General features: G+C 39.9%; 1 protein-coding gene and 1 long non-coding RNA gene across 2 annotated transcripts in view; one reads left to right on the forward strand and one right to left on the reverse strand.

The window, feature by feature from the left end:
• The window catches only part of LOC130607623 (uncharacterized), a 40,815-nt gene extending 34,381 nt beyond the window's left edge, over nt 1-6,434 (reverse strand). The window contains exons 1-2 of the long non-coding RNA XR_008974293.1: nt 6,346-6,434; nt 390-1,347 (exon numbers count right to left, since the gene is read on the reverse strand). This is a non-coding gene — a long non-coding RNA (uncharacterized LOC130607623). The remainder of the gene's footprint in view (nt 1-389; nt 1,348-6,345) is intronic.
• Nucleotides 1-26,867, forward strand: part of JAZF1 (JAZF zinc finger 1) — a 189,285-nt gene that overhangs the window by 78,869 nt on the left and 83,549 nt on the right. Inside the window, exon 2 of the mRNA XM_057424868.1 lies at nt 20,435-20,507. Within this exon, the coding sequence (XP_057280851.1) occupies nt 20,435-20,507 (73 nt within the window). The remainder of the gene's footprint in view (nt 1-20,434; nt 20,508-26,867) is intronic.

The following is a 26,867-nucleotide window of genomic DNA, read 5'->3' on the forward strand; positions in this document are numbered from 1 at the left end:
TCTGTCATGCAAACTAGTCACAGTTAATTGTGTGTACTCAGTTCAAAGCAGCTTATATCTATTGCGTATCAATGAATAGTTTTTAAACCTCTGAACAATACACAAATTGATTAAAGAACAATTAGCAGTGCATTTTTCAAGGTCTTCTAAAGGCTTCTAAGCATCATCCTACTTGATTCCTCTGGGTTTACATTAAACTCATTGCTCGAAGGCATTTTTTCAGCCATACAATGTAAGAACACTTCAATATTTTGTGGCAGATAGACATCTGTAACATAAACCTCTGTGCACGCACCCACACCCTCCAGTACGAAATAAATGAAAACTGAAGGTTAGATGCAATAACTTCCATTACTTATGCAGACGTATCCATAACAACTAGTACTTACCTCAGTGCTTTCTGCTCAAGGATGATGAGCTTATATACACACTGGTTTTTCTCATCAAGGCGTACTGTATCCCCTGTGTTTTCATAAACCACTGTAATTGGAAATAGCCTGACAGAAGCCTTCCAAGTCTTCATCTTGGCACTGAATCTGGCTGCAAAGGGATTCTAGTACTATGAAGCATTTGAAACTGTTTATCTCTCAATGCTGGTATTCATTGATTTGTTTGTATTTCTTTAGTGTCTCCTCTAGGCCCATAAAAATCTCTGTAGTGCTTCAGCAGACATTTTGCCAGGAACATGACACTGAACTCAAACTGAGTGCTTCTTTTTGATTTTCAGGGTGGTAGTGGTGGGTTTGAGTGTTATCCTCCCCACCCACCCCGACCACTCTGTTTTGGTGGCTCCAAGCACTTGTAGATCATTGAATGTTTGCATACAGGCAGTGAAAAGGTTATATATGTTGACAAGACAGAATCTCTTGCATTTTCCCCTCAGTGTTGTACTTTACAGCTTGAGTTCTTTGTGTCTTTATTTACAGTGGTACATTGTAAAGTATGACTGTGTTAATACTGCTGATAATAATACAGGCAAATGGCATTTTGTTGTTGTTGAAACTGTGAAAAGTGTTTATGGCAAGATTTTTAAGTACAGTTATGCTCCATATCTCATTATAAATACTTAGCTATACCAGCAAATGTAATGTAGCATAAGGAATCTCACTGTATTTTATCCACAGCAAACAGAAGAAGGGTTGAGGTGTGGTGTTAAGCAGTCTGTGGCTGAGCTGGAAATGGAACTTGTAGCCTTTGATCCTAGCCAGTGTAGAACATTCACTCTATTATTTATGAACTAATACTTTGTGTGCAGTATTTTTCCAGTTGCCTCATGACAGTTCTGTTTCATCTTTGCTTTATATCTGGAGGAATGAAGCTGATTCTTGTTACACGAAAATCTTATACCTGGACAGAAAAGATTTAGAATGTCTTGGTTACACTGGAGACCAGGACTGTGTCCAGACTTGCTGTAAAATGCAGAGAATGATATAATATTCTGTCATTTCCTAATCTGTTCACCAGAGTCCATGAAACTCTTGCATCTTTTCTCAGGTGTCCTGTCTTAGAAGTACATGGCATAGCTTGTTACTATCTCCAAGTCTACTATTCCAGACGTTGTGCTAGCTAGTAGGCTCCTTTCTTGATTCATGTTGAGCATAAGACTTAAAGAAAAGTAATTGTGTTTTTTTTACTGATGACATCCATTCAGATTTCATAACATGCTCTTCTCACATTCAGAGTTGACATCTCAGTGAAAGCACTGAGCAATAATTGCAGCTATTAATCATTGTTAGCCAGAGAATTCAAGGATGCTTTAATGGTCATGGCAGATACTATGATGTTCCTTTCCCTTTTTACTCTAAACTTGCTCTTAAATAACCGGGTCTACTGTACAGCAGAGGTGGAATTTGCATAGGAAACACATGAGGGGAACTACAGCTGCTGTTGAATTGCAAAAAAGTAGTTACTTTCCTTTCTGGTAAATTAAGTGATCAGCTGGAGATTAAGAGCCATCTGACTTTATATGAGAAAAGAAACTGATTAGAAATGACCTTTTTCATGTCTGTGTGAGAAAGAGCTTGTGTGTGGATTCCCCAGAAGACCTCTGGTTAGTGTACTGATCCTTTTGAAAAATACCTCAAACTGTATCCCCAACTGCTAACTTCACATGCATTAATAGCAATGAGGAGAAGAGACTTGGAGATGTTCTTCAAACCAGGTTTTTGTCTTAATTCAGAAATGCCACATAGAATATAAAATGAAATCTTTTCAAGAAACAGAATTAAAACCTTTTGTTTAAGAGCTGAATTTTCTCCTCATGGGTCTTGCTGGCTTGATCTGTTAATTAAACAGTTCATACAGATCTTTTCTATCTCCTGTGAGAGAAACTAAATTTGAAGCAGCTATTTTACAGCTGTCTAGCTGTTTTCAGGAAAGCCTCGCTACTGCCTGATGCTGTTCAAAGGTGCATTGAAAAGAATTTATGGTCTTGGTTCCTTTGCAGCTGGAGTGGCTTTTAATATTGTGAAACATACTGATTTATAATCTTAGCTGGTAGTTGCAGAGAGAAGGCCATTTATTGCATGGACATGGAGAATGGACTATTGTCTTTCCAGCAGACACTACCTCAGGCTGCATCATGACTAGTGTAGTCTGTTTCCTGTCATTCACCTCTATTCTAGTCCACTGATGATTTAGACTGAGGGATGTTAAAGCACGTTGTACCTTCCTGTGCCTGCCTTGTGCAGCCCGTTCTACCAGGGTTCTTTCTGTTGAAGTCAGATAGCAATGGGTTGTTGAAGTATTTGGGACTCATCCTTTACTGGAATGATGTGCCAGTACATGCCTTCCAGACTTGGAAGCTGGAAAGTGGTTATCCCAGTGATATAACAATAGAAAAATTTGTATTTTCTCTGTTCATACTGGAATTCTGCTTACCAAGGTAATACAGAGGGCATTTTTTTGACAGCTGTCAGTCTGGTACATTTTTTGTTATTGAATTTAGTAAAGTATTTTCCAAATACGTAAAGAAGTTAGACCTAATTAGGAAAAGATTTAAGCAAGGCTAATTATTTCATCAGTTTGGCAAGCTTGGCTTCAGACCTGATGCAGTGGAGAGCCTTTAGTAAGGATTCTCTGAAGTTTTTTACAGGTCAGCCAAATTGTAGGACTCTTCTTACCCTTTCAAAACAAAAACAAGAAAGCTTCAACCCCAGCATTTTACATCAGTACTTGGCATGGACAAATTTCAACTAGAAGTAAAATGAATCTTCTTTAGATACTTTGTTTTGATTTCAACTCCCTTCCCCTCCCCAGAAAGAAGAAAAGCAGAAGAAAAGTTATTAATGTTTCTGGCATCAGGGGTGGTGCTGACATGGGAACCCTAGAAAAATATGCAGCTCTTTCTTTGTTACGGGCCTTCTCTAAGCATCTTGTGTGCAGTTCATTGGCAGACAGACAATGCCAGTCTCCCACTGAGGTGGTTTGTTTAAGGTGTTTATTTCCATACTCTCTAATTCATGCCACCTTCCCCACAGTTGTCTGTCATAGAAGATGTTGGTCTTCATTTTGACTGCAGTGAAAAGCTTTAGAGCTACAATAAATTATGGAGGAGTTTCTAGGGATTTCTCTGCTGCTTACTGCAAATCAATACCACTCTGTAGAGCAAAAGGTGAGCACACTGACACTGCATTAAGGAATGAATATTAAAAGCTGCTAAAATCTGAACTGGAGAGATAGATTTTTAACTTAGCCTTGGTAAATGTTTCAGAAAGAGGAACAGGGAATATAAAAGGCTTATTGGGTGGGGCAGGGAAAACGCTTTGAGGGAGAGGAGTATTCTTGCTGGTGGTCTTAATTTCTCTTGTAATCCAACCACTGTGCTTATTTACTGTTAGTCCTGAATACAAAGAGTTCAAAGCAGTTTAAGTTAAATATTATGAACTAATCCTAGCAGGCATGCAGTTATATTGTCATGATGCTGATATGCAGGTGTCTGCTGAACCTCTAGAAAGGTGTTTTGGGTTGTTTTGTTGGGCTTTTTTTGCCAAATGGATTCTTTTATAGTTTGTTTAGAAACAGCAAACCAAACAAGCTCTTCCTCTGAACAAGTACCCTTTTAGTTGGCCGAAGCTTTTTAAGTAAGTGTTTGATAGAAACATTTTAATGAGTTTGGTTAAACTTTTAAAGCTATTTCTTGAGAAGAGAGAAACATTACAAATGGGAAGCCATTTGCTGTTGCATGTAGGTAACAGACTTAGAAAGGTGATGTTACTTTTTTTCCGTTATGTGCAGTTACAGTTGTAAGATGATAATCAAAATATGTTTTAAGAATAATTATTTTTAATGTTGAAAGTGTCTTTGTATAGAATGTTCGTCTTTTGGGGTCAAATTATTTCATTCTCCTTAGAGAATTTTAAAAATGACTCCAACAATAAGTAACAGCATAGCTGAATAAACATTGAGCTAAATTAATTAAATTGTCATAAAACTCATCATCACCACCTTTATCTACCAAGTGTTTTCATTTTATCATATCCCTAATTTTGATAAATGTATAACGTGCTTTTTACTTCATAATCAGATGTTGATCAGAGGAAGGAACAGTACAGAATAAAAACAGTATTAGTATTTATTGCTGTAAAAATGGATGATGCTATCAACCTCTAAGAGTTAATTGCTGTTTAGTAGTAATAGTAGAATTTAGAAGGTACTAAACTATCACTTTAGGAAGTAGACTTTTTTTGCAGCAAGTACATGTAAAATTAGCAGTTGGATTGTTTACAGAAACATGCATCTTCCCGTTGAGACACTAGGGAAATGGTATACGTACTATAGATACTCATGTATCATGATCTGGGAAGAACTTGCTCGAGTTTTCAACATCAGTGATGTCCCCCTTTCCCCCCTACCTGTTTCCAAGTTCTTCTAATTACTTGTAACAAAAAAAAAAAAAAAACAAAAAAACAAAATAACTGATGGTTTAGTGGTTCAACACTTTTATAACTGCATTACTACCTTTTCAAGTTGTACTGAGCTAGGAATGAGGCCTTGCTTGTCTGCATTCTTACAGGACATCAGAAATACACAATATTTCAAGCTCACCTGCAGAAATGGTTGAACAGATTTTCTTCATACAACATTCCCTGCAAGGAGAAATTTTACTGTTTGTTTGAAATTCTCATTTGTATATTTTGTCCTATCCTAACTTATTTTAAAAATATTTTTGACATAGCCAGGGCATTTATTAGATCCCTTTATCATCTTAAATGTTCTGAGCAGAAAATGAGCTTTCTCTGCTGAGAAGCCTTCCCAAGCTTGACTTACATGAACCATGAGCACCAGTTTCAACTGTGCAGTGAAAAGTGCAGTCCCCTTCTGCTGCTTTGTATCACATGAAACATGAAGAAAGTACAGACACTTCAGCTTATGTGAATATCAGGCAAAACTGTGATAGCCAAAGCATGGACTGTTTTGTGAGCTTTTTTAGCGAATAGTCTTCCTGTTGTCGTAAATTAGTTATTATAGTAACCTAACTTCATATTCATTGATGTGCCTATTTGATTAATAATTCTATATTTGAATTCTATGTGAGGGTAAAGAGAGTTAGAATTTCAAAGGAATTGGTAACTTACTGCATTTCCTTTGTGTTCGTACTGGGAAATTCATTTTTATTTGTTAACACAGCATGGTTTTCATTGGGATAATAAAGTAAAAACAGGATGTGTGAAAACATGCATTGGACTTAAAACATCATTGATTATTAAGCTCATTGATTTCCTTAAATCTCTACTCAATGTCATCACTTTTAGGCTTATCTGAATTTATTTTCTATTTTAAACTTACAGTTCACTTTTTAAAATAATCTTTATTCCCCTGCTGTAACTTCTGGCTTTCAATCACATTGAGGCTTAGTTTAATTCAATCTGATTCAGGTTTTCTCTACATCAGAACTATTGGAAGTAGGAGTATCTCAATGCCTTTTTGTTTTGAAGGGAATGACTGGACAGAAATGGCTGAAGAGGAGTGACACACTTAGTATTTAAGCAGCGGATAACATTTTAAGTTGTAACAGGAATGTTTTAACGGTACTGAGTGGCAACGAGGCTGCAGCATGCCCCTCTCCTGTGCAGGTGAACGACGTACCTGCCACATTCATGAGGAAGCCATTTTGTGTGCCCTGCTTCAAAATGCTATGGCCTGCAGTCACAGAGCCAGGGCTTCCATGTGGCACTTGCAGCGTGTTTCCGTGGCAGGCTGACACGCTCTCAGTCACTTGCTCTGACTGACTGCTTTGGCTTCCCTGTGAGGAGCAAGGTATTTATTGTGTTGTTAAATGTGGTACTTCTGATACGGTATCACTTCCCTACCATCTTTCCCCATCACCACTGGCATATAGAATACCTGAGGGACTAAACGCCTGCCAGAAATAACACGGGAAAAGTCGCGGCTGCCTCTGGTGCCTTGTGAAGAGGAAACTCGGTGCGAAACGGGAGGTGAAATAACGTCTTAGCCGAAAGGCAGCAGTTCCAGCTGCGCTCGAGAAGGCAAATGGCGGCTGACGGCCGAGCGGCGCCGCCGGCAGGGCCGCGCTCTCGCCCCGCCAGGAGGGGGCGCGGCGGGCTCGGCTCTCCTTAGGGCAGCGGCGTCTGCCTTCAGCCGGGCGGTTCGGACGGCTCGGTCTCCCGGGCGGGCGGGGAGAGATGCGCTTGTCAGTGCGGGCAGGAAAACGGGTTGTTTGCAAATCCTGTGGTGAATCCTGTGTACGCTGACCCTCGGCTCTTCAACGACCCGCCCCGGCGGTATGGTTTTTCACTCTAAAGCTGAGTATCTCGTACGAGGCTTTGCTTTGCGTTTGTGTCTGCCTGTGAAGGAGTGGCCGCAGCTGCCCGTGTGGGAAGGGTGTTTCCCCTCACTGGCTGTGGGGTAAAGAGTTAAAAGCGGCTTTCTCTCGGAGAGTTCCAGCTGTGCTCCCGTTCCACTCCTGCCCCTGCGGATAGCACACCAGGGTGAGTCAGCGTGTGGAAGCCATCACTGGGCTTAATGATGAGGAAAACGCCATTTGGCCACGCTGAAAACTTGGAAGTTTTCTTACCAAGGAAACTGGCACAGCAGAAAATGTCTTCTTAAATCCCTGTGCGAGCCTCAGGTCATGAGTGGTTGATCGATTGTTGTGTTGTATCAGTTCAGGCCATCGTGGTGAGACTGCACTGACATGATCCAGTTTTGATAAAGCTGTGAGATCTCTTCCTTGCTCTGCAAACTGTTCTTTAGGAGCTGGACTGGGGTAGCCAGGTGTCATTCATGGTGGTAGGCACCTGGCCACTTACCACACTTGGTTTCCACTGCATGGAGATACTGTAATTGAAGTGGTAACTTAAACACATGAAATAATCTATTGCACTTTACTAGTTCTCAAGATAATTTTAAATTCTCTTTCAAGAACAGATGTCCAGGGTACAAAAGTGCAGAGGTTCTGCTCCACTGTCAGTACTTAAGGGCAAACATAATAGTCTTGTTACTCAAGGTTGATGGTTAACAGCGCTTTTAAATGCCAGTCTTTGTCATCCTGATGATTGAGTGTTAGACTTCTAAAAGGTGCAGTTTGGGATAATTTTTTTATTTAGGTTTATAGTCAATTTGTTTGCAGAGAAGTAAATTTTTCATCTCACAGTATTAGGTTTGTTTTTCTGTTCTGTTTTCAGTGGTGATGTCTTCCTCTTAAAGGGAGACCCTCACACCTCACCCCACCCCTGCTCCCTGCAAGAAATGTACTGATATATCATGTGTGTATGTGTGTGTTTCTTATTGCCTGAAGGGCAGGCTTGTTGCTGGATGTTTCATGTGTAGCACCAGTGACAAATGTGGAGTTGCTCATAGTCTTGGATAAGGCATATTGGTGGTGAAATTATTTCCAGTGAAATAATAAAATTGTGTAAGACACAGTATATCCAAACTAATTTTGGAAAAGATATTTCAGGAGATAAAGGTTATCTTCTTACGCACCTGGCAGTACGTAAGAACACAGCTGGTTCCCGCCCTTGCTCCACCGGGCATGGTTGCCATCTTCGGGAGGGAACTTCTCTTGAGTAACCCTAAGTAATGGTGCCATTCCCTTCTTCCTTACAAGAAATTGCTTAGTTTTGTGCACTCCCTATTCCTGTCAGCAGGAAGACAAGATTAAGAATCGAGTCTGTCTCCTACAAGACTGAGCAAAGTAGTAGCTCAGAAGATAAGCTTCTAATAGCGATTTTAGTGACTCACAGGAAAAGTATGTATTGTTCCATTCTAATACAACCCTTCCTCAAAATAAAACGAGAATTCCCACAACCCATGTTTGCAGAGGAGTGACAACACAGTAAATAACTTACAGTAAAAAGCTTTCCTTTTTGATTCCTGGTAAAGATGAAGAGATTTAACTTGTGAAATACTAGCTGCACTGTGTATAGTGGTTCATTTAGCATTTTCAGGCAAAATTAGAAGTGACCTGTTTTCAGTGACATTTGAAAATTTAGTGCTATGTTGATAGTCTGAAATGGAGATCTTCTGACATTGAAAATGAAATATGTGCCACTGCAGTTCAGTTGTGGTTTAGCTGGCCATGGAGTTGGGATATAATCATATTATTTTAACTCCTGGAGATCATTACTACTTTGGGAACTAAAACCCTCAAACATCGGAACTGTCAGGATATATATTTTGAACTTTTATTTAAAGTAATGCTGGGTTTTATTTGTTTTGGATTGTTTAGTCAGATTTTCATTAGTAGAACTAGATGAGAACAAGGGTTTGAGTATTTGAGTAATAAAAAAGCAAACCACAAACCTATAAATTTTCCATTTTTTTAACAGGAAAACTGGCTGTTTTGAAATAATTACTTGCTTTATGCAAAACTGTTTATCCTAGATTATGGATTTAAGCATGTACTCACCTCACATGCTTGATTTGAAAAAGTACAGACTTGTGGTTTATGTAAAGATTGCTTTTCTACTAGTAGTTACCAAGTTTTGCCCAAAAAAGACCAAACCTCCCAATGGATTTACCCAAGCCAGGCCTGGGTAGAAACTCTCTAAACTCCCAGTCAATCCAGTGCCAACTCCAAAAATTATTTGCTCATAATTTTGGCAAAATGCTGAATGCAAAATGAATGTTCCTCATTTTTCTTTTAAGTCGGCTTCTGAATGTAATGGGTAATGATGTGTATGACCTTAGAGAGTGGAGAAATGTGTGAATTTTGGAAATGGAGGGTTTTGACTGAACACCTAAAAAATCTGTGTGCAGGGCTGGGTCTGTACTGGGAAGCACCTTCCAACCCTTTTCCTCCTTTCTCTCCAGTCTGTCAGCACAGTACAAGAAACACGTTTTCCCCGACAGGCATCCTCACACCAGCTTGTGTCTGGGGGGATCACAGCGTCTGGGGGGATCGCAGCCATGTGGGCAGAGTGGTTTTTATTGGCCCTGTGTGTCGTCTGGGGAGGTGATACAATTATGTCAACAAGGGAAGTCCTTTTGATGTCCTCTTGTGTCCCCGTTAGAGGGCTCTGTTAACATAGCTGTGGTGTAACCACTGGTGCACTAAGGTGCACAGTGCATAAAGCAGTGGTTAAAAAGACCATCATGTTGGGGTGTGTTGGGGCAGTGCTACATGCCATTAGGTAGTTTTATCATTGCTTCAGTATAGAATAATATCCCTCTTAATTTTGGGGACCTTCCCCAATTTGTGTGAATCGAAAGTGAGTGCCTTTCCACAGTGTATGAGGTTTTAATACTCTCAGACAAAAGAAACATTATAGTGTGGTAAGGAATTAAAATACTCATTTCGTTATTGAAATGGGATCATTTGAGAGATTACTTATAATATATATTATGTCCTATGTGCCTGACTGTTAAGTGCGGATGGACTTTCTATTTTAACACTCTCCAGCAGCACCTCATGAGATTATTTTATTTCACTTAAATGTTGGGAAATTCCGTGAAAATGGCATTCTAATTTTTCTCTATTTCAAGCTTCATTAAGTATATTTGCACTTAGAAGTTTCAGTCAAGATGTTAACATTCCAGATGCTTAAAAATATAATGCATCTCAATTTAAAAAGTAAAATAAAAGTAGCAGCAGACTCTCTTTTTTCTTTTTCTCCATGAGACCTTTCTAGCACTCTGCTGATCTGTTGATTTGATTAATGGGGATTTTACCTATTAAAAGTAACCATTAATTGTTGCATTGGTTGCAGCAGTATGTTTCAAATAAAAACTAATTAACATAACAGGTGGAAAGGCATCATGGCAATGAAGTGTACTTGCTGTTCACTACATCTGAAATATCACAAGGCGTCTTTTTGACATTTGTAGCTCTGCAGCCAGTTACCAGCAATTATGTTCCGTTTGAATAGAAATTAAGTATCTGATTTACAGCGTTACTTTTTATATTGAGATATGAGCTAATGAGAATATTATGAGGATTTCTGCAATCACAGTGCACAAGTAATATTCTCTTCATGAATTATGGTTATATCCTCCTACACAGCTCCCTGCTTCATATTGCTGCTGGAGTTTTAGTTGGGTTTTTGGAGGTGTGGGTGCATGAGAGATGGCTTAAAAACTGGTTGATAGGTGCCATCTCTTCTGCCAGAGGCAACTGCAGACTGTAGCTGGTGGCCTGTTCAGCTGTGCTGGGTGTCTGGGGAGACCCATGTGAACTGGGCTGTACCTCTATTTGCACTGCTTCCAATGGGACCAGAAAAGGCCACAGCTTGAATTTCTCTGATGAGAGAAAGTGCTGGTTGTGCTGGCTTGACAGAGTGAGGGGGTTTGTGAAAGTGATGAGAATACAGGATGGCGCACAGAGAGCTCTCACATCTTGTAAGCACAGGAAGGGATCTCTGATGTTGTTTGTCACAGGCCATCAGCTTCTCACTGAGAACACAGTAAATGATTCTTTTATTTAAGTAAAGAATTTCACAAATTCTGCACTTGGTTTAAAGTACTATAAATTGGTGTAAAGCAAAAAAGCAAGCTTTGGGACAACCTCAGGCAAGTTCTGGTCAACCAGATTGCCCCGCTGAGGAACAAAGGAACATACCAGTTGTTTGCATCTGTCTGCTACCTCGTGGATATCCTAGCAAGTTTGCTACCATCCAACCTTGGTTAATAAAGATTATTTTGGGAGCAGAGGAATGGAAAGTCTTTTTAATTTCTGGCAAGGGAAATCTCTTCTTAAGGCAGTAAATTTACTGTAATAAGGACCACAAGTGTAGCAAAGTAATATATTTTCAAATAAACAGATGAAGGCATGACTAAGTTGATCAAGTGTTTGGTTTGAGAACTTCTGTCCTGTTCTTATTTGTGTTGTATTATTTATATATAATATGTGGCACTGGAAAGTTATGCGCACTCTCATTTTTCACTTTAATTGCCTATTTAAAGACAGCATGACAGATCCAGAGGTTGCTTTCAGCGTCTGAGGAGCACTGTAGTCACTTACTAGTGTGCAGTAATTATCTAAATTGCAGAAATAAGAGTATTTTAAAGATCCAGGATCTCTGACTGGACTTCATGCATTCTTCTGTGTTCTCTGTATCTGAAATAATATTTTTCTTACATATAGTTATATTACAAATACTTTTTTTTTTTTTAATGAAAAATACTCCTCAGAGGATTTGTAGATCCTTGTGTTTACCTTTACTTGGCTATTTGGTTTTAAGTTAAAAACTGAAAATGTTAAATGATCTACACAAATGATCAGTTGTGTTCCTGAGCTAGCATTTTAACCTGAAATTCTTTGAGTAATTATGCATTAAACCATGTGAAGTTGTAATTAGAACTTTTTTTTGCCTGGGCAGTGGGAGGTAAGGGATGGCCATTTCTTTCAAGAGTTCACAGTCTGAATTAAATAGTGGCAGCTTGCAAGGATGAAACATGATTGCTCAGTAGTAGTGTTCTGTAGCAAAATGTTCTGCTAAGACCAACGCACAGATTTGTTTCTGTGGAGGTTATCTTAAATATTCTGCTGGCCAGCAAGATACCATTTTCTGGTACAGCAAAACTCTTGAGTTGCTGTGTCTGACAGAGTTTGTGTTACAAAATGGAGTTTCACATGTGGTGGTCTGCAGTAGTGAATGGGTGCTGTTGGTTGTGGTGTTCTTGGAGGGTTTTGTGCTTTGATTTTTCAGCTGCCTGCTTTTGGATTTCTGTGACTCCCTTCTTTATATGTTCTCTCTTGGCAGTGATGTCCTCGGACTGCTTCTTACAGGTTCTGCAGTTGTAACACTTAGCGAAGGTGTTCCTGGGATCAGGGTGTGTTTCCTATGAAGAGGCAGTTTTTACAAATTCCTGCTGCTTTCAGGAACGTCTATGAACACTGCCTTGCTTCCTTGTGAGGAGCACCTATATGAAGAGGCTGGTGTGTGCTAAACTGGGGTGTTAAGTCAGCAGATGCTGCTTTCTATGCCTTCCAGTTTCCTGTGTGTGCATTCCCAATATATACCTGTCACTTTTTTTCCTGAGGCAGCCTTTATTAAAACAAACTTTTTGATTGTTTTTTTTTTTCCTTTTTTTTTTCCTTTTTCGGATTTTTTTTTTTTTTGCTAACCACTTGCCTGCACATGCAATAAGTCATTTGCAGTTGTTAAGGTTAATGCTAACTTTTCTTTCAGGCTTTAGGAGCAGTCATAGAATAGTTAGGGTTGGAAAGGACCTTAAGATCATCAAGTTCCAACCCCCCTGCCATGAGCAGGGATACCTCCCACTGAACCATGCCACCCAAGGCTCTGTCCAACCTGGCCTTGAACACTGCCAGGGATGGAGCATTCACAACTTCCTTGGGCAACCCATTCCAGTGCCTCACCACCCTTACAGTAAAGAACTGCTTCCTTATATCCAGTCTAAACTTCCCCTGTTTGAGTTTTAATCCGTTACCCCTTGACCTATCACTACAGTCGCTAATGAAGAGTCCCTCCCCAGCATCCTTATGGGCCCCCTTCAGATACTGGAAGGGTGCTGTGAGGTCTCTACACAGCCTTCTCTTCTCTAGGCTGTGAACAGCCCCAACTTTCTCAGCCTGTCTTCATACGGGAGGTGCTCCAGTCCCCTGATCATCCTCCTGGCCTCCTCTGGACTTGTTCCAACAGTTCCATGTCCTTTTTATGTTGAGGACACCAGAACTGCACATACTACTCCAGGTGAGGTCTCATGAGAGCAGAGTAGAGGGGCAGGATCACCTCCTTCAACCTGCTGGTCATGCTCCTTTTGATGCAGCCCAGGATACGGTTGGCTTTCTGGGCTGCGAGTGCACACTGCCTGCTCATGTTCATTTTCTCATCGACCAGCATCCACAAGTCCTTCTCCACAGGGCTGCTCTGAATCTCTTCTCTGACCCACCTGTAGCTGTGCCTGGGCTTGCTCTGACCCAGGTGTAGGACCTTGCACTTTGCATGGTTAAACTTCGTAAGATTGGCATTAGCCCACCTCACAAGTGTGTCAAGGTCCCTCTGGATGGCATCCCTTCCCTCCAGTGTCTCAACTGAACCACACAGCTTGGTGTCATCAGCAAACTTGCCGAAGACACTCTCAATCCCATTGTCCATGTCTCCGACAGATGTTGAGCAAGACTGGTCCCATCACCAATCCCTGAGGGACACCACTTACTAATGGTCTCCAGACAGACATTGAGCCATTGACCACAGCTCTTTGTCCACAGTAGTTTTAACTGTTGACTGTGATTTGTGATGCTTTACTTTGGCTTTGGACTCTTCATCCTTCTGCAGTAATGTGGCAATTGCAGTCAGTCAGTTGCAGGTCTGAGCAGCAGCAGAGTGCCAGTAGAGCACTGTCGGCACAATAGAGCTGTCTCCCAGTGGGCCAAAAAGACTTCAGTTTCCTGACTACCTTGTCATATTTATGTGGCCTGTGTCTTTCAGGTTTTAGGTTTTTTTTTCATGGTTTCATGCACTTATGAGCAATTTGACAGGGAAATAAACTGTTTGCAGCTGAGTAATTTTTGCAGCTCTGGGAGAGACCAAACAGGAAAAAATTTGTACTAACAAATATCCTGAAGCCTCTAGTGTTCATTGAAACTGTGAAAGTTGAAATAAATACAGTATTTTCTTGTTGTTTTTGCCTGCATGTAGCTTCCTTAGTCTCCTGTTTAATAGGAGCTTAATCTGGAAATGTGGAACAGTTAGATATCTGATGTGTTTCACACATTTTGATAAATCTGTCTCTGTGGCAATAGTACGTTGATCTTGGAAAGAACTTAAACTTGTGTGTAAGTGTAAAAGATGATCTTAAAGTCAGTGTGGGGGGTAAAACTCTTGCAGAATCATGATATTTATCTTCTGATGTTCTGTTTTTGAAGTGTAGAGCATCATCTTCTCTTTGGAGATGAGGGGAAAAGAATTCTAGTACAGATATAATGCGGGGACTATGTTAATAAGTGTAAAATCTTATTCTTTGAATTCATAAGAAGACGTGAATAACGCTGCTTTTGGAACTGAAACTGAAATTCATAATGGCTTCCCTGTAATGGAGGCTTTGGAAGGGAAACAGTTTCCAGTAACATTTAATTTATCTGTTTCTGGCTTTTTAAGCTACATCCATGTAAGAACAATTGTGGAGTTTTGAGGAAGCCAACAGAAATGTTTGCCTTGGCATCATTAGTGAAGCGAGCTGGTTTCAAGGAAATCTAGGTTTTAATTAACTAGCTGCACTGACTTCTATCAGCCAGTTTCAAGGCCAAGTGAAATACAAGACAGGCACTCTGTGAACCTGGGGGTGGGCAAGCGGAACATGTGTATGGATCTTCTGATGAAGCCAGTTGTGGGTCGGGGGGGGAACCCCTGTGTTGGCAGTTCACCTCAGTGAGATGTTGCACAAAAAAGGCAAGATTATTGTGAATGTCTCCAAGTGACTTGGGAGATAGATCACACTGTAAGTCCTTGGTCCTTGTAAATATGAGGTTTAGTGCCTTTAAAATCCGTTGCAGGGCCATTATTTTCATAACATTTAAGGAATTTTGTTACTGTTTTTGAGATTAAACAAACACAACACCCTTGGGTTGGCAAGGGGAATTTTGTGGTTTTGCTTTTGTTGCAAATTTAAGTAGTGTCATGGCTGATAGAAGCCATGGTTTTTGAACCTAAGTCTTTTTATGATATGGACAACTACCTGCAGGCCCCAGCCCCTGAATGTAATATCTACAACATCATGAAAGCTGTTGGAGTGTTACAGCCTCCAAAAAAATCTTGACAATCCAGTTGCTTCATTTTTATGTGAACAGGGATTCGTATGTCCTTCTTCAGGTATCAGGACTCTTGTCAGTCTTGACCTCAACTTCTGCCTGTTAAGTGTTGGCACAGAGGGGTAAAAGGAGCACTGGCCACTTCATATTCAAGATGTTGAAGAGGAGTTTAAATTTTATGTCTTAAGTCATTATTTCTTTTCTTCTGAGGTTGTCTTTACCACTTTGTTAGTGGTAGTGACCTTTCCTAGTCCCTGTAAGAAGAAAGCTTGCAATTGTGAAATAATGCCACTGAAACTTGTTAGCGCTTTTCTCTGTGCCCTTTATAAGGTCAACAGTGATTTTTCACAGTGATTTAAATGCAGAGACTTTATGAAAGTGAAGTTCTCGTGTGAAGCTGCTTATAATAACTTCCTTGTGTCTTGTAGGGCAAAACTTATTGCTCCATTATGTAGTAATGAAGATGTGGCATGTCATTTTGTGCCGAAATACTCATGTTGAATCAAGTCATATAACTGATGAAGGCTGAGGGATGTGCATGCCTTTTTTATTATTTGCTCTTAGGATTTTGCAGTGTTTTAAAGCTGCAAGTTATTTCTACACAGAGTGAGTTGATACAGCAGTTGTAGCTTGGTTCAGTAGTCTGTGATTCATTTTGTCAGGACATGCTCCACAGAAAATGCCTGGCTTCATATGAGTAGTTCAGAGATGGCACAGTGCAGTTGATGGTCTTACCCTTAATGACACATTTGTAGTACCTGTCTGATTGCCTGGTATGAAGCAGGTTGTGGATCTGAGAAATTGGAGGTGTCTAATCCTATAGATGATTAGTTGAGTAACTCTCGTGGTTGTTAGCACCCACACTTCAGTCTTTTTAATAGTAAAGAACAAAACCCTGAGGTAGTTCACATGAAATAAAATTTATTTTAATAACATTTCATTAAAGAAAAAGAGAAAGAAACAGCTGTTGTGGTGCTGAAACCAGCACACCATTGTTTTCAAAAATCTAACATCACAGTAAAATAAGAAGACACAGTTAAAAAAAACCCAACAACCTACGTCATTACAGAAAGTACGTAGTGCTCTTCTTCTTCTCACTGTGGGCCATAATGATTACGAGAAGAAACAAGTACTGAAGGCAGCTAATGTGTAGTGGATGGCAGTTTGTTCAAACATATTTGAAGTGTTACAGCAAAACTAATGAAGTAACGAACTAATGAAGTAACGAACTAATGAAGTAGCAAGTCTTTGGTAGCCTGTGTTAATTCAAGAAGTGAGGGTAACTAGTTAATGCTAATCAACCAGTCCCTTCAAAATCTGTAGTTTGCTTGTGTGTGCGCTGTCTGGATGTTTCTCTTACAAGAAGAGGAGCTCAGATTAGTCCTAGGCTGTACTTAAATGCTTTTCAGGGAAAAGATTTGTCATCTGTGAGTGTTTAATGAATTATAGGTGTCTGTTTGGAAACTATTTAGGCTACTTCTGGCTAACTTTGACCAGCCTATGGGTGCTTGAGGAAATATCGACTAAACATTTAACATTACACAGGGCTATTCTGTGAGACTGAACAACAGATTTTTGTCTCCTCTGCTCCTCATCCAAAAGTCAGACAGTTGGGAGTGTTGATTGATCCATAACATCTTGGTCAGTGGGGTAACGTGTTTGGAGACTGTGGCTTTGGGCAGCATGCATGGTGTTAGACACTTACGCTAGAGGCTGCATGAATGCGCTTAGGTGTGAGAGAAGCAGATCACTGATAGTCCAGGCTTGAACGAAAGTTCAGCATCAGGGAATACTGCTGTTTAATCTCATTGTAGCTGTGTCGGCTGTCTGAAAGCAGAGAGATTGAAAAAAATTCTTCTTATTGTAATTTTATTTATTTATTTTTCCTTTAAAGCAAGCTTGGGATGTTTGTGGTCTTTCTGTAGTTATTAACAATAATGTATATTAGCCCTGCACTTCAAAGTGTTCTAACTAACATTAAGAAACTAAGTAGAGACTGCCTAAATTGGAAGTAAAGTACCCTAAGGGGGGTGGGAATGCTGTCAGAGGCTACAGGGGAGAGGATATGGGGGAAGAATTGTATATATGTTCAGTCCTGTGGTACAAAAGTGAACAAGTGGTTATAGACACCTCCATGCAATTTTTAACTTGTTCATATGTCAGGACATTTCGAGGGGAGAGGAATGGGCAGGATGAGTAGTGAGAATTGGGGTTAGGAAGGGGCAGGAGAGAGAAAATGCATGAAGTGAGGCAGAGCATGAGGAAGAGGGACTGGAGGGGGGGAGGAACAGACTGGTGGTGTTTTTAAGAGGGTGAGAAAAAAGGTAGCACTGATGAGCCAAGTGTACATGTGTCCTGGATAGCAGGGCTGTGAAGGTTTTAGGTGGGTGTAATGGGGCTGCTGGTGCTGCCATCATGCCTCTCCACCTGGGGAAGGGCTGCACAGCTGTGGCACAGCTGGCCTGGTCACTGCTCTTTCCTGTTGTTCTCTGAGCTATGTGGTGGCCCTAGTCGAGTTTCTGTACTTCCTTTTTATCTTCTGTTACTATAGATGAGTAAGAGAAATAGTATCCATAGTGTTACGTTCTGCTACAGTGCAGAACTGAATGTGACATTCTCATGACCGGCGACCCAACAACTGGTTTCAAGAGGAATAAAAATGTATGAAGCATTTTGAGTGCTATGAATTTAGCTCTCAGAGATGTTCTTGACCACCTCCTAGATTATTTTTTGGTGGAATTAGGATACAGAACACAATTGACTGGAAATACGTGTGAACTCTGATGCATAGAGTTGGAAGGGATAGAAACACTGAATAGACTGTGTGCAGTGTGTTCCTTGTGTGTCAGGCAGTACGTGACTGAGAGGTGGACTCTGTGCAGGTGCCAGCAGGCGAATTGCTCTGTGCTTTGATACCATGCTCCTTTGATACCAGAAGTTACGGGGCTTTGGGGTTTTTGTCTTTGTGTTTTCATCTTCAGCTGGCATTATGGTGAGCCAGTGGCAAGCAGCGGAAGGGTGGTGAACTCTTCGTTAGAACTTTCCCTTGCCCTCTCCCACAGTTATGTGCAACACTGATGTAAAACAGCCCCAATTTTGTCTCCTTCAGCCGTTGTTTATAGATGGAGGTTAATCCCATTTAAGAACAGGATTAGCAAAAATGCAGTGATTTAACCACTAAGCCTTGGCTTGAGTTGAGGCAGTTCTGAGATAGTCCTGGCTGGGATTAATGCTTTGCAGACATTCGGGATTGAGACAGTTTCACGGCAGGCCATGAACCACCAAGGTGTAAATCTAATGAAGCTCACCATGACAGCAGTTGTATGCTTGGCCTGCTAAATGACTGTGGGTTTTGTAGAAACAAAGGCAAGCAAAAGATCTTTGCCTGTTTCCTGAACCTAACTTCCTCAGAGAAGTGAATTACAGAGATAACACAGAAGATAGCTGATGCTTTGCTGTCTTTGGTTAGCTTAATACTGAGCATGGTGTGCTGGTGATTACTGCTGATTTTCCCCAGGCACCAGCAAGGTCTGCTCCTTTTAAGGATGACAGGCTTGGGGTTGCTGGTTGAATTGGCACTTCTGCTTTTATCCCTCTTCTCTGAACTTCCTTAAAGGTGCTTATCTCTTTAGGGATGTACTGATAACGGCCTGTTAGCAAAATCCTAAACTTTGCAGGGGCAGATGTAGGAAGAAAGATCAATAGGATCAGTCTGAGCTTTGAGGGGGTGGGACAGGGGATTCCCTACCCACTGAATAAAGACATAATCCGCTGGGGACAGTGGCGTGACAAATGCACCTACCTCGAGCACAGTCCCCATGCATTTCAGTTAGAAATCTTCCTTAAGGCAGGGGGAGCAGAGACAGATTTCAAAATAATTGTTTCATGGTTTGAAAACAAAACAAACCCCACAAAACGCACCAGAAGCAACTGATCAGGTCAGATAAAGGTGTCTAGATAATGAGCTTTTAACAATGCTTGAAGTTGTAGGATGAAGCAAGAACAATCCGAAATACGGATTTTGCTTGGGATTCCTCCCTGATAACACGAAGTACATGCTTCTCAGAAATAAAAGATGAATAGCAACAGTACTATGGGGAGCAATTTAGTAAAGGCAGTTTGTATTCTTTGTAGTTAAAATGCAGCAGTTGCACCCAGAATTGCTTTTAAAGTAATGCATAAAATGTTATTAATGACAGTGTAGTAATCTGCACAGGCATGTGGCAAATTTTCCGTTGGGAACTTTTGAAGATTGTTTATGCTCAGCTCCTAAAGGTGCATTTCTACAATGTAGGGCAAGGCTGTATTTGAAACCTCTATATATAGAATCATAAAATAGTTAGGGTTGGGAAGGACCTTAAGATAATCAAGTTCCAACCCCCCTGCCATGGGCAGGGACACCTCACACTAAACCATGTCACCAAAGACTCTGTCCAGCCTGGCCTTGAACACTGCCGGGGATGGAGCATTCACAGCTTCCCCAGGCCACCCATTCCAGTGCCTCACCACCCTTACAGTAAAGAACTTTATATAATCCTATTCTTTTCCATAAGAAAACTATGCAAACTGTGGGCATACTCCGTTCGGGTTTCAGAAATTTAAATCAAGACAACTACTTTTTAGATAAAAGCAAAACTTAACTGAAAAGGACAATGCCAGCAGTGATTGAGAACATATTCTTTCATCTGAGTGAGAAAGCTGGCACTCCAGGGAATTGGATTGTGTTTGCTTCAAGGCTTTTGGTGGGCAATGCTCTGCTTGGCAAGCTCTTTGCTTCCAAGTACATTTTTGTATGACTTTTCTGATTGAGAGCTTCAGAAAATAAGCTGTAGAGAAGCGAGAAAGCAAAACCCAGAGATGCAGAAGTATCAAGTCCCAGCTGACAAGATTTGATCGCTCTTGAAACATCTCAAAATGTGTCAGCCATATTTAGAAATAGCTACATTACAAAAGAAGAAAGTTTGATCCTTTTAACACTGTAAATCATGGAAAGCAGTGAAAACTGAAATTTGTGAGGGGGATTGTGAAAGCTTGTGTGACGACTGGAAATTACATCATTGTTGATGTTTCAAATTCTTGTACAAAGTAATGCAATGCTGTTTACAAATGAATGAGCAAATGATTGTGCTGTGCAAAACATGCACTATATGGATAAACTGGGTTGAGCTACTTTGTATCTCATGTTGCAGTATACAGTCTCATACGTTTCAAAGTCAACATAGAAAACTCAGTTCTCTGCTTGTATTTTTTTTATTCCAGATACAGACCCACGTGTATTAGAGAAACAGGAACTTCAGCAGCCAACCTATGTTGCTCTAAGTTACATTAACAGGTAAGTGTGGTTATTTTTTGGGTATAACTGATCTTGGTTTGCACAATATGTGTCTCTCTGCATATGCCAAAATGGTATGCTGATGTATGCGCTCTTGTTTTGTTTCATGTTACATGACACTGTGATAACACCTGTTTTGGAAAGATAGTTGAATTAAAATTTAAGTAAATTTTTAATCAGTTTTACAGTGGGCACAATCAGCCCTTCAGCTGCACTACTCAGTTGGGGGATGAGGTTTAGCCTTTATGTTCAAGCTAAATCGTAGTTGAAACAAAATTGCTTGTTTTTCTACTTTCTTGTACTCAACATGAGATGAGAAGAATTCTTTTTTTTCAATGAAAAGTGGAATTTAACCGATAATAGTTCCATACGTAAGAATTCTTTACAGTGCCTCAGAGGTTTTTCAACCACATTGTATGTCTTTAAAAATTTTGTTTACCAGCTCTGTATAACCTAAACCTGGAAAATTCTAAGAAATAAAGCCACTTTTTAAAGCACTTAAATAGATAACAGAGCTTTGGCTTTTCGGTTATTGACTGATGGCAGAACTAAAATTTCCAGAGTGCTCCAGCATAGAGGAATGGGAGGGCTGCTTGTGTCTTAGGCTGTGTATGGTAAAGAGTAGCCTGAGAGGTGCTTTTTATTTTCCCTCTCACCTAAGCACGTTGCAGAATTCAGTGAAGGTAGCTTAGCTTACTTTTCCTCTGGGGGGAGAGTGAGCCATGGAGCACACTGCATGGGAGGGAAAGATGGCAAGGTTTTGTGTCATGTGCACCTCCCTTGGGACAGTGCCCCTTTTTCAGTATGTTTGCCAAGCTGTCTTTTAATCCTAAATGAACACTGTACAGGAAGTGTAATTTTTCATTATTTTCCCGTCTTTTACATCATACTGATTTTTTGATCAGTTGTACTGTGGTTGGAAGCTCGAGTTAGTTGCATTTTGGAAATGCACTTCTCGGAAAATACTCTGTATGAGATGATTGTTTTACATGGAACACCAGTTTCCTTTTGTATCTTTGCTGTCTGGAGGTTGAGATGCAAATTCACAAGCCTGGAAGATTAACCCCAAAATCTAATTCAGGATAGGCTGAGTTGATTCAAACTATCATGGGTCATGCATAATGCAAAACTCTTCTTTCTAATTCTACTTCAAATTAAAAATTAAAACGAACCCACCCAGCCCCCAGAAAAATCTCCCAACCCAGCAGACTTTTTCAAACACAGAATCCATCCACTGTTTGGCTTTGGATAGTGTTTGCTGTAGAGAAAGCATGTTGGGGGGGAGGAGGGGAGGGGTCTTGGAAGTATGAAAGTAAGAAGTGGTGTTCACTTGATCAAATGACTCCATTTTCTCCACTACATGAGACTATGATGATTAAGAGTAGCTGGTGTTGGTTTCCTACTTGGCAAGTAACTCCTGCTCTTCCTGAAGACAGTTCTGCCCTTTTAAAGAATATTTTGAAATTAACCATGACCGTTTTTAACACATTTTTTCTGTTGATCTCATTCAATTTAGAAAATGTTTGGGGTTTTTATATTTCGGTATGTAGGCTTGATATATTGTTGTGTGTGTTGGTGTGTTTCCCTCTTTCCATTATATACTTGGGCATTTTCTCTTGTTGCTCCTGTGGTTATTTTACTTAATGTGAAGGAGAGGCAAGTATTTTTTAAAAATTAGGGAAAAGGTGGTTTAAGATCTCAGAAAATACCATGGGATTTGATTGGCCAATTTGGAATGAGACTACTCTAAAGAGAGCTTGAAAGTGATACCTCCACTGGATTTCGCAATTTTGGTATCCTTTTCAAGCAAGTTCTGTGTGACTGAGATAGTTTTAGTTACTCGCTATGTATTTTGTCCAAACATTCTTACCCTTTCAATTCTGAGAAATAATTCTGCACATCTGAATTGAGTTGTTTTTACAGCAGAATCCAATCTGAATTGACTCTTATTTAAACCAGCTGCTGTTTAATTGCTCTTTTAATTGTATTTTAATTTATTCCAAAGTGCTGATGTCTTTCATTGAGCCACCTGCTCTATACAGCTTCAGCTCTTGAGGGAGCAGCAATATCCATTACACTACAAGACATGCCTTCCTATTTCCTTCTACATATGCCAGCGCCGAGTTCTGCTTTGTTGTCCCAGGCTATGAACTCAGATTTCGTACCTAATACATGTCATAAACATGTTGTGTACTGTTAGATATCAAACACCAGATACTGCTGCACTTTTTTTAAACTCATGCTTTTATGGCTTCCAAGTGGAACTGAACTTAACTCAGTTCCTGCTGTGAGTTCCAGGCCTTAAAACAATCTTCCTCTGTATATTTGTGTATTCAATATGATCTATGTGGGCCATACGCTCTCATGAAGCCTGGGAAAATATGGACTTCTGATTCTCAAGGATTGTCAAAATTGTATGATAAGATGTACAGTTAATATATGTTGTGGTAGAAAGATTAAGTGGGTGTGCTTTATACTCTGCCTATTGCCCAGTTGTATGGTGGCCATTATGGTACAAAGCAAAACATAAATCTGGGTTCTCTGGTTTGATAGCTGGGAGGATAAAGTATCCATAAAGCAGGTAGCAGAGACAGAAGGGTACAGAAGTCTTTGTTTCCAGTCTGAAACATAATGTTGGTTCCATTTCCCTTCTACCCCTAGTTATTTTCTGAGGCATATTGATACAGCAGTATTGTATGTGCTTCTAAGTTCTGAAACATCCTTCAGATTGTCAGTGGCTGAATCTATAACGCTCCGTCTCTTTCTCTGCTGGAGATCTACAGCCATTACAGCTTTCAGTAACTACACACAGATGCAGCTTCCATAATGTGTGATCCTCATGTAGACAGATAACATTAATTTTAAAACTGGAGGATAAAACATCATTTATAGGTCACAATGGTTTATTATCGGTACATCAAACACTTGCACCAGGCACTGACTGTATTGATGCGAAGCATTTTCTCAGACAAAGTTTAGTATAGCCTTAATGCAGTCCCCAGTATTGATGATTGTTCCCTGCTGACTTTTGGTTTGCTTTCTTGAAAGTCAAAATTGGGAGTCAGTAAGACACACTACTGCCAAAGCAAATGCAGTTCGTCTGCTTCCATTCTATAAATATACAAGCAGTTTGTCTGCAGGAAGTTCGATGGTGCTACTAGGCTGAGAAAGTTGGGGCTGTTCAGCCTGGAGAAGAAAAGGCTTCATGGAGAACTCATAGCAGCCTTCCAGTATCTGAAGGTGGCCTACAAGGATGCTGGGGAGGGACTCTTCATTAGGGGCTGTAGTGATAGGACCAGGGGTAACAGGTTAAAACTTAAACAGGGGAAGTTTAGATTGGATATAAGGAAGAAGTTCTTTACTGTAAGGGTGGTGAGGCACTGGAATGGGTTGCCCAACAAGTTGTGAATGCTCCATCCCTGGTGGTGTTCAAGACCAGGTTGGACAGAACCTTGGATGGCATGGTTTAGTGGGAGGTGTTCCTGCCCATGGCAGGGGGGTTGGAACTAGATGATCTTAAGGTCCTTTCCAACCATAACTATTCTATGATTCTACTACATGAGTGGGATATTGGCTGTAATCTGCCAGGAACAGTTGCAAATGAGCACTTGGGCCAACATCCTCCAGTACTTTCTAGAGGTATTTCCTTTGTATATTGATCAAGAAACCTTTATATTTTGTATTGCATTGAAATGCAGTGATTAGCAGCAATAATTAATATTGCTTATTCCTCTTCTTAGATACTGTATTTATAGCTTTAAGTTAATTAAAATGACTATGAATTTTGCTTGTTTATCAGAACCTACTTAGTGCTGTCTGTGCCTCTGAGTCTTGCTGGTCTGGGACTTTGGAGGCGATGATTCTTGAGTTTTCTGTATTATCCTGGCATTTTAGCATACTGTCAAGGCTTTCAGGCTTCTGCAGTCTAATGGAAAGAGAATCCTCAGTATTTGCATATGTGATTTTTTTTTTTTTTTTTAATGTGGATATTGCTTGTTACATGTCGGTGATGAAAGCAGCTGTTGTGGGAACAGGTTGGTTCAAACAAACAAACAATCCCAGCATTAGTACCACAAGTAAGAAGACAACAGAGGCATACAAATACTTCCTTCAGCTATAAAGATAACACTAAAAAAGTAAAAAATCCTTGATGCCAAAACTTCATGATGTAAAAATCTTTTACAATTAATTTTTAAAGCATGTATTGCAAATTTGAGCTGGTAAGTACCAGAAATATGAAGAAAGCATAATATATTGGAGTAAATTCTTTCACCTAGAAAAGGTGGGAAGTCCATAGTAACTTGTATTATTCAAAGCATGTGTTATAAAAAAATAAAATTAAATGTGCATTTAATACATTCTACAAAATTAATTTTGCTTAGATACAGAAATCACTTTGATTAAAAGAATTTCATCACAGTGGAGAAAAAAGGAAACTAGAATGCACCTACAACTGAAATTAATCTACCTTCATTGTGTAGTGTTTCTACTGCACATCACATAATAGCTACATTAGGGAACTGTTGAAAGCAAAGACTATTGTAATCTTAAAATCTTTTAAAAGTTACAAAAATTCTTTTAATTCATGGATTCTAGGTTCTTTAATGGTGTTTTTTTACTGATAATTGCAATCATACAAGAAAATTTTTGAATGAGGCTGTTGGCTGTCTATAAAGTTTACTCTTGTGCACAACTGGGAGTACAAATGAAGCCTGTGATCAGAACTGGACGGCATTCTTGGGTGAATGGCCCAAGATTGTCCTTGCACATCTCTGAGCCAGTCCTAACATTTTTGCACCTCCCTTCAGATTTCATTTTTAACGAGAAAGATATTACCCAACTGTTACCATTATGAATTCCTGTAGGCTTCAGGCTTCTCCTCCCATTTCCCTTTTCTTTCAATGGTCACTGATTTCTCAAGAACAAATTCCCCTACTCTGCTTCCTGTTTAACACCACTACAAGTAAAATGAATCGTTCCTGTGAGCTTATATGCATTTGTGAAAGGAATTAATTGCATGTAAATTTCTAGCCACTGTAAACTCCCTGTGTCTTGTCCAGCTCACTAATTCTGGTTCTGCCACTAGTATCTTTTTTCCAGGACTAAAATTAACAGCCAACACCATTTAACAGCCAACCATTTGCAGGTTATTTTAAAAAGTGGTAAGTCTTTCGGTAGTGATAGATTTAGTGGGCACTATGTTACTGGCTCAGTAACAAGAAGAATTTTGGTTTGGAGGCAATGACCTTTGACTATATCCATGTGGTTTCTTAGTAGAGCATCCAAGCCACATGATACTGGTCCTTTATTTCTTTGGCCTTAACTTTTTGTTTAAGGTACCATGACCAGTGGTGGATAGAAATTTAAAGTGCTTCTTACTCTTTCTATACAAGGTTCATTCTTGCCATTGACCACTTCCATTCATATCTGTTCTTTATCACTAGGGTTATCTTCAGCCGTGTGTTTAGTGGGTTACCTCTGACAGCTGACTTAGTGTATTCATTTAGTTGTAAGTTAAACATGCTTTCAGTAGGTATAGTGATTTATGTTAAAGCTACCTAACAGCATCCACAGCTTTTTCCTGTGGTTCTGCTGTGATAGATTTTCCTGGGGTAAGCTGTCAGCAGCAGTTGAAGAAGCTAGTGAAAGACTGCAGCCTCTCAGAGGTTATACCCAGGAAGTGGATGTGCCACCCAAAGTCTCTATAGAACATTTTCTCAGCAGCTGTGCATATCCTGTTGCTTCCTTTTTTGTAAGAGTGTGAGCATTAAGTTGTTTGAATAATGTGTGGAAGACCAAAATTCAGTTTCCTCTTATCCCTTAGGAGCATTTTAATCATAAGACTATTAACTGACTTGGGGCAGGACATCATTTCTCCTCTTGATGTTTCTCATCTTTACCTCTTGATGTCTGTGTACTGTCATTGGAATGGCTGTTGGGGCACAGTTTGAAATAAAATTTAAAGTCAAAGGGCTGGAGAGAAGTAATTTTATTTCTCCTTTCTTGCTTTCCTGATGGCTGCTTTTCCAGAAGGCATAAGCAAAATGCAACAATTCTGAAACAGTGACCGTCTTCCTATAAAATAAATATTCCCTGCATCATTCACCTGGTAAGCATAAGATCAGGCTTGAAGTCTTTCTTATTCAGGCCTGAGATTTCAGCTTTGAAGGTGTATTATACTGGTACTTTACATTACAAGCTGTATAAAATAAACATAAAAATATCCCCTTAAAAACAGATGTTTAATCTCAAAATAGTTAATTTGACTTCCTGAATGGAAAAGCAGAATAGAAAAAAGAAAAAAACAAACAAACAAACAAAACCCACAGTACTAAAAGTCATCATAACTTTTTTTCACTA

This window comes from Pezoporus wallicus, unplaced genomic scaffold (genome assembly GCF_028554395.1).
Source record: "Pezoporus wallicus isolate ANWC-B61680 ecotype Strahan unplaced genomic scaffold, APGP_CSIRO_Pwel_v1 contig_3181, whole genome shotgun sequence".
NCBI lineage: Eukaryota > Metazoa > Chordata > Aves > Psittaciformes > Psittacidae > Pezoporus > Pezoporus wallicus.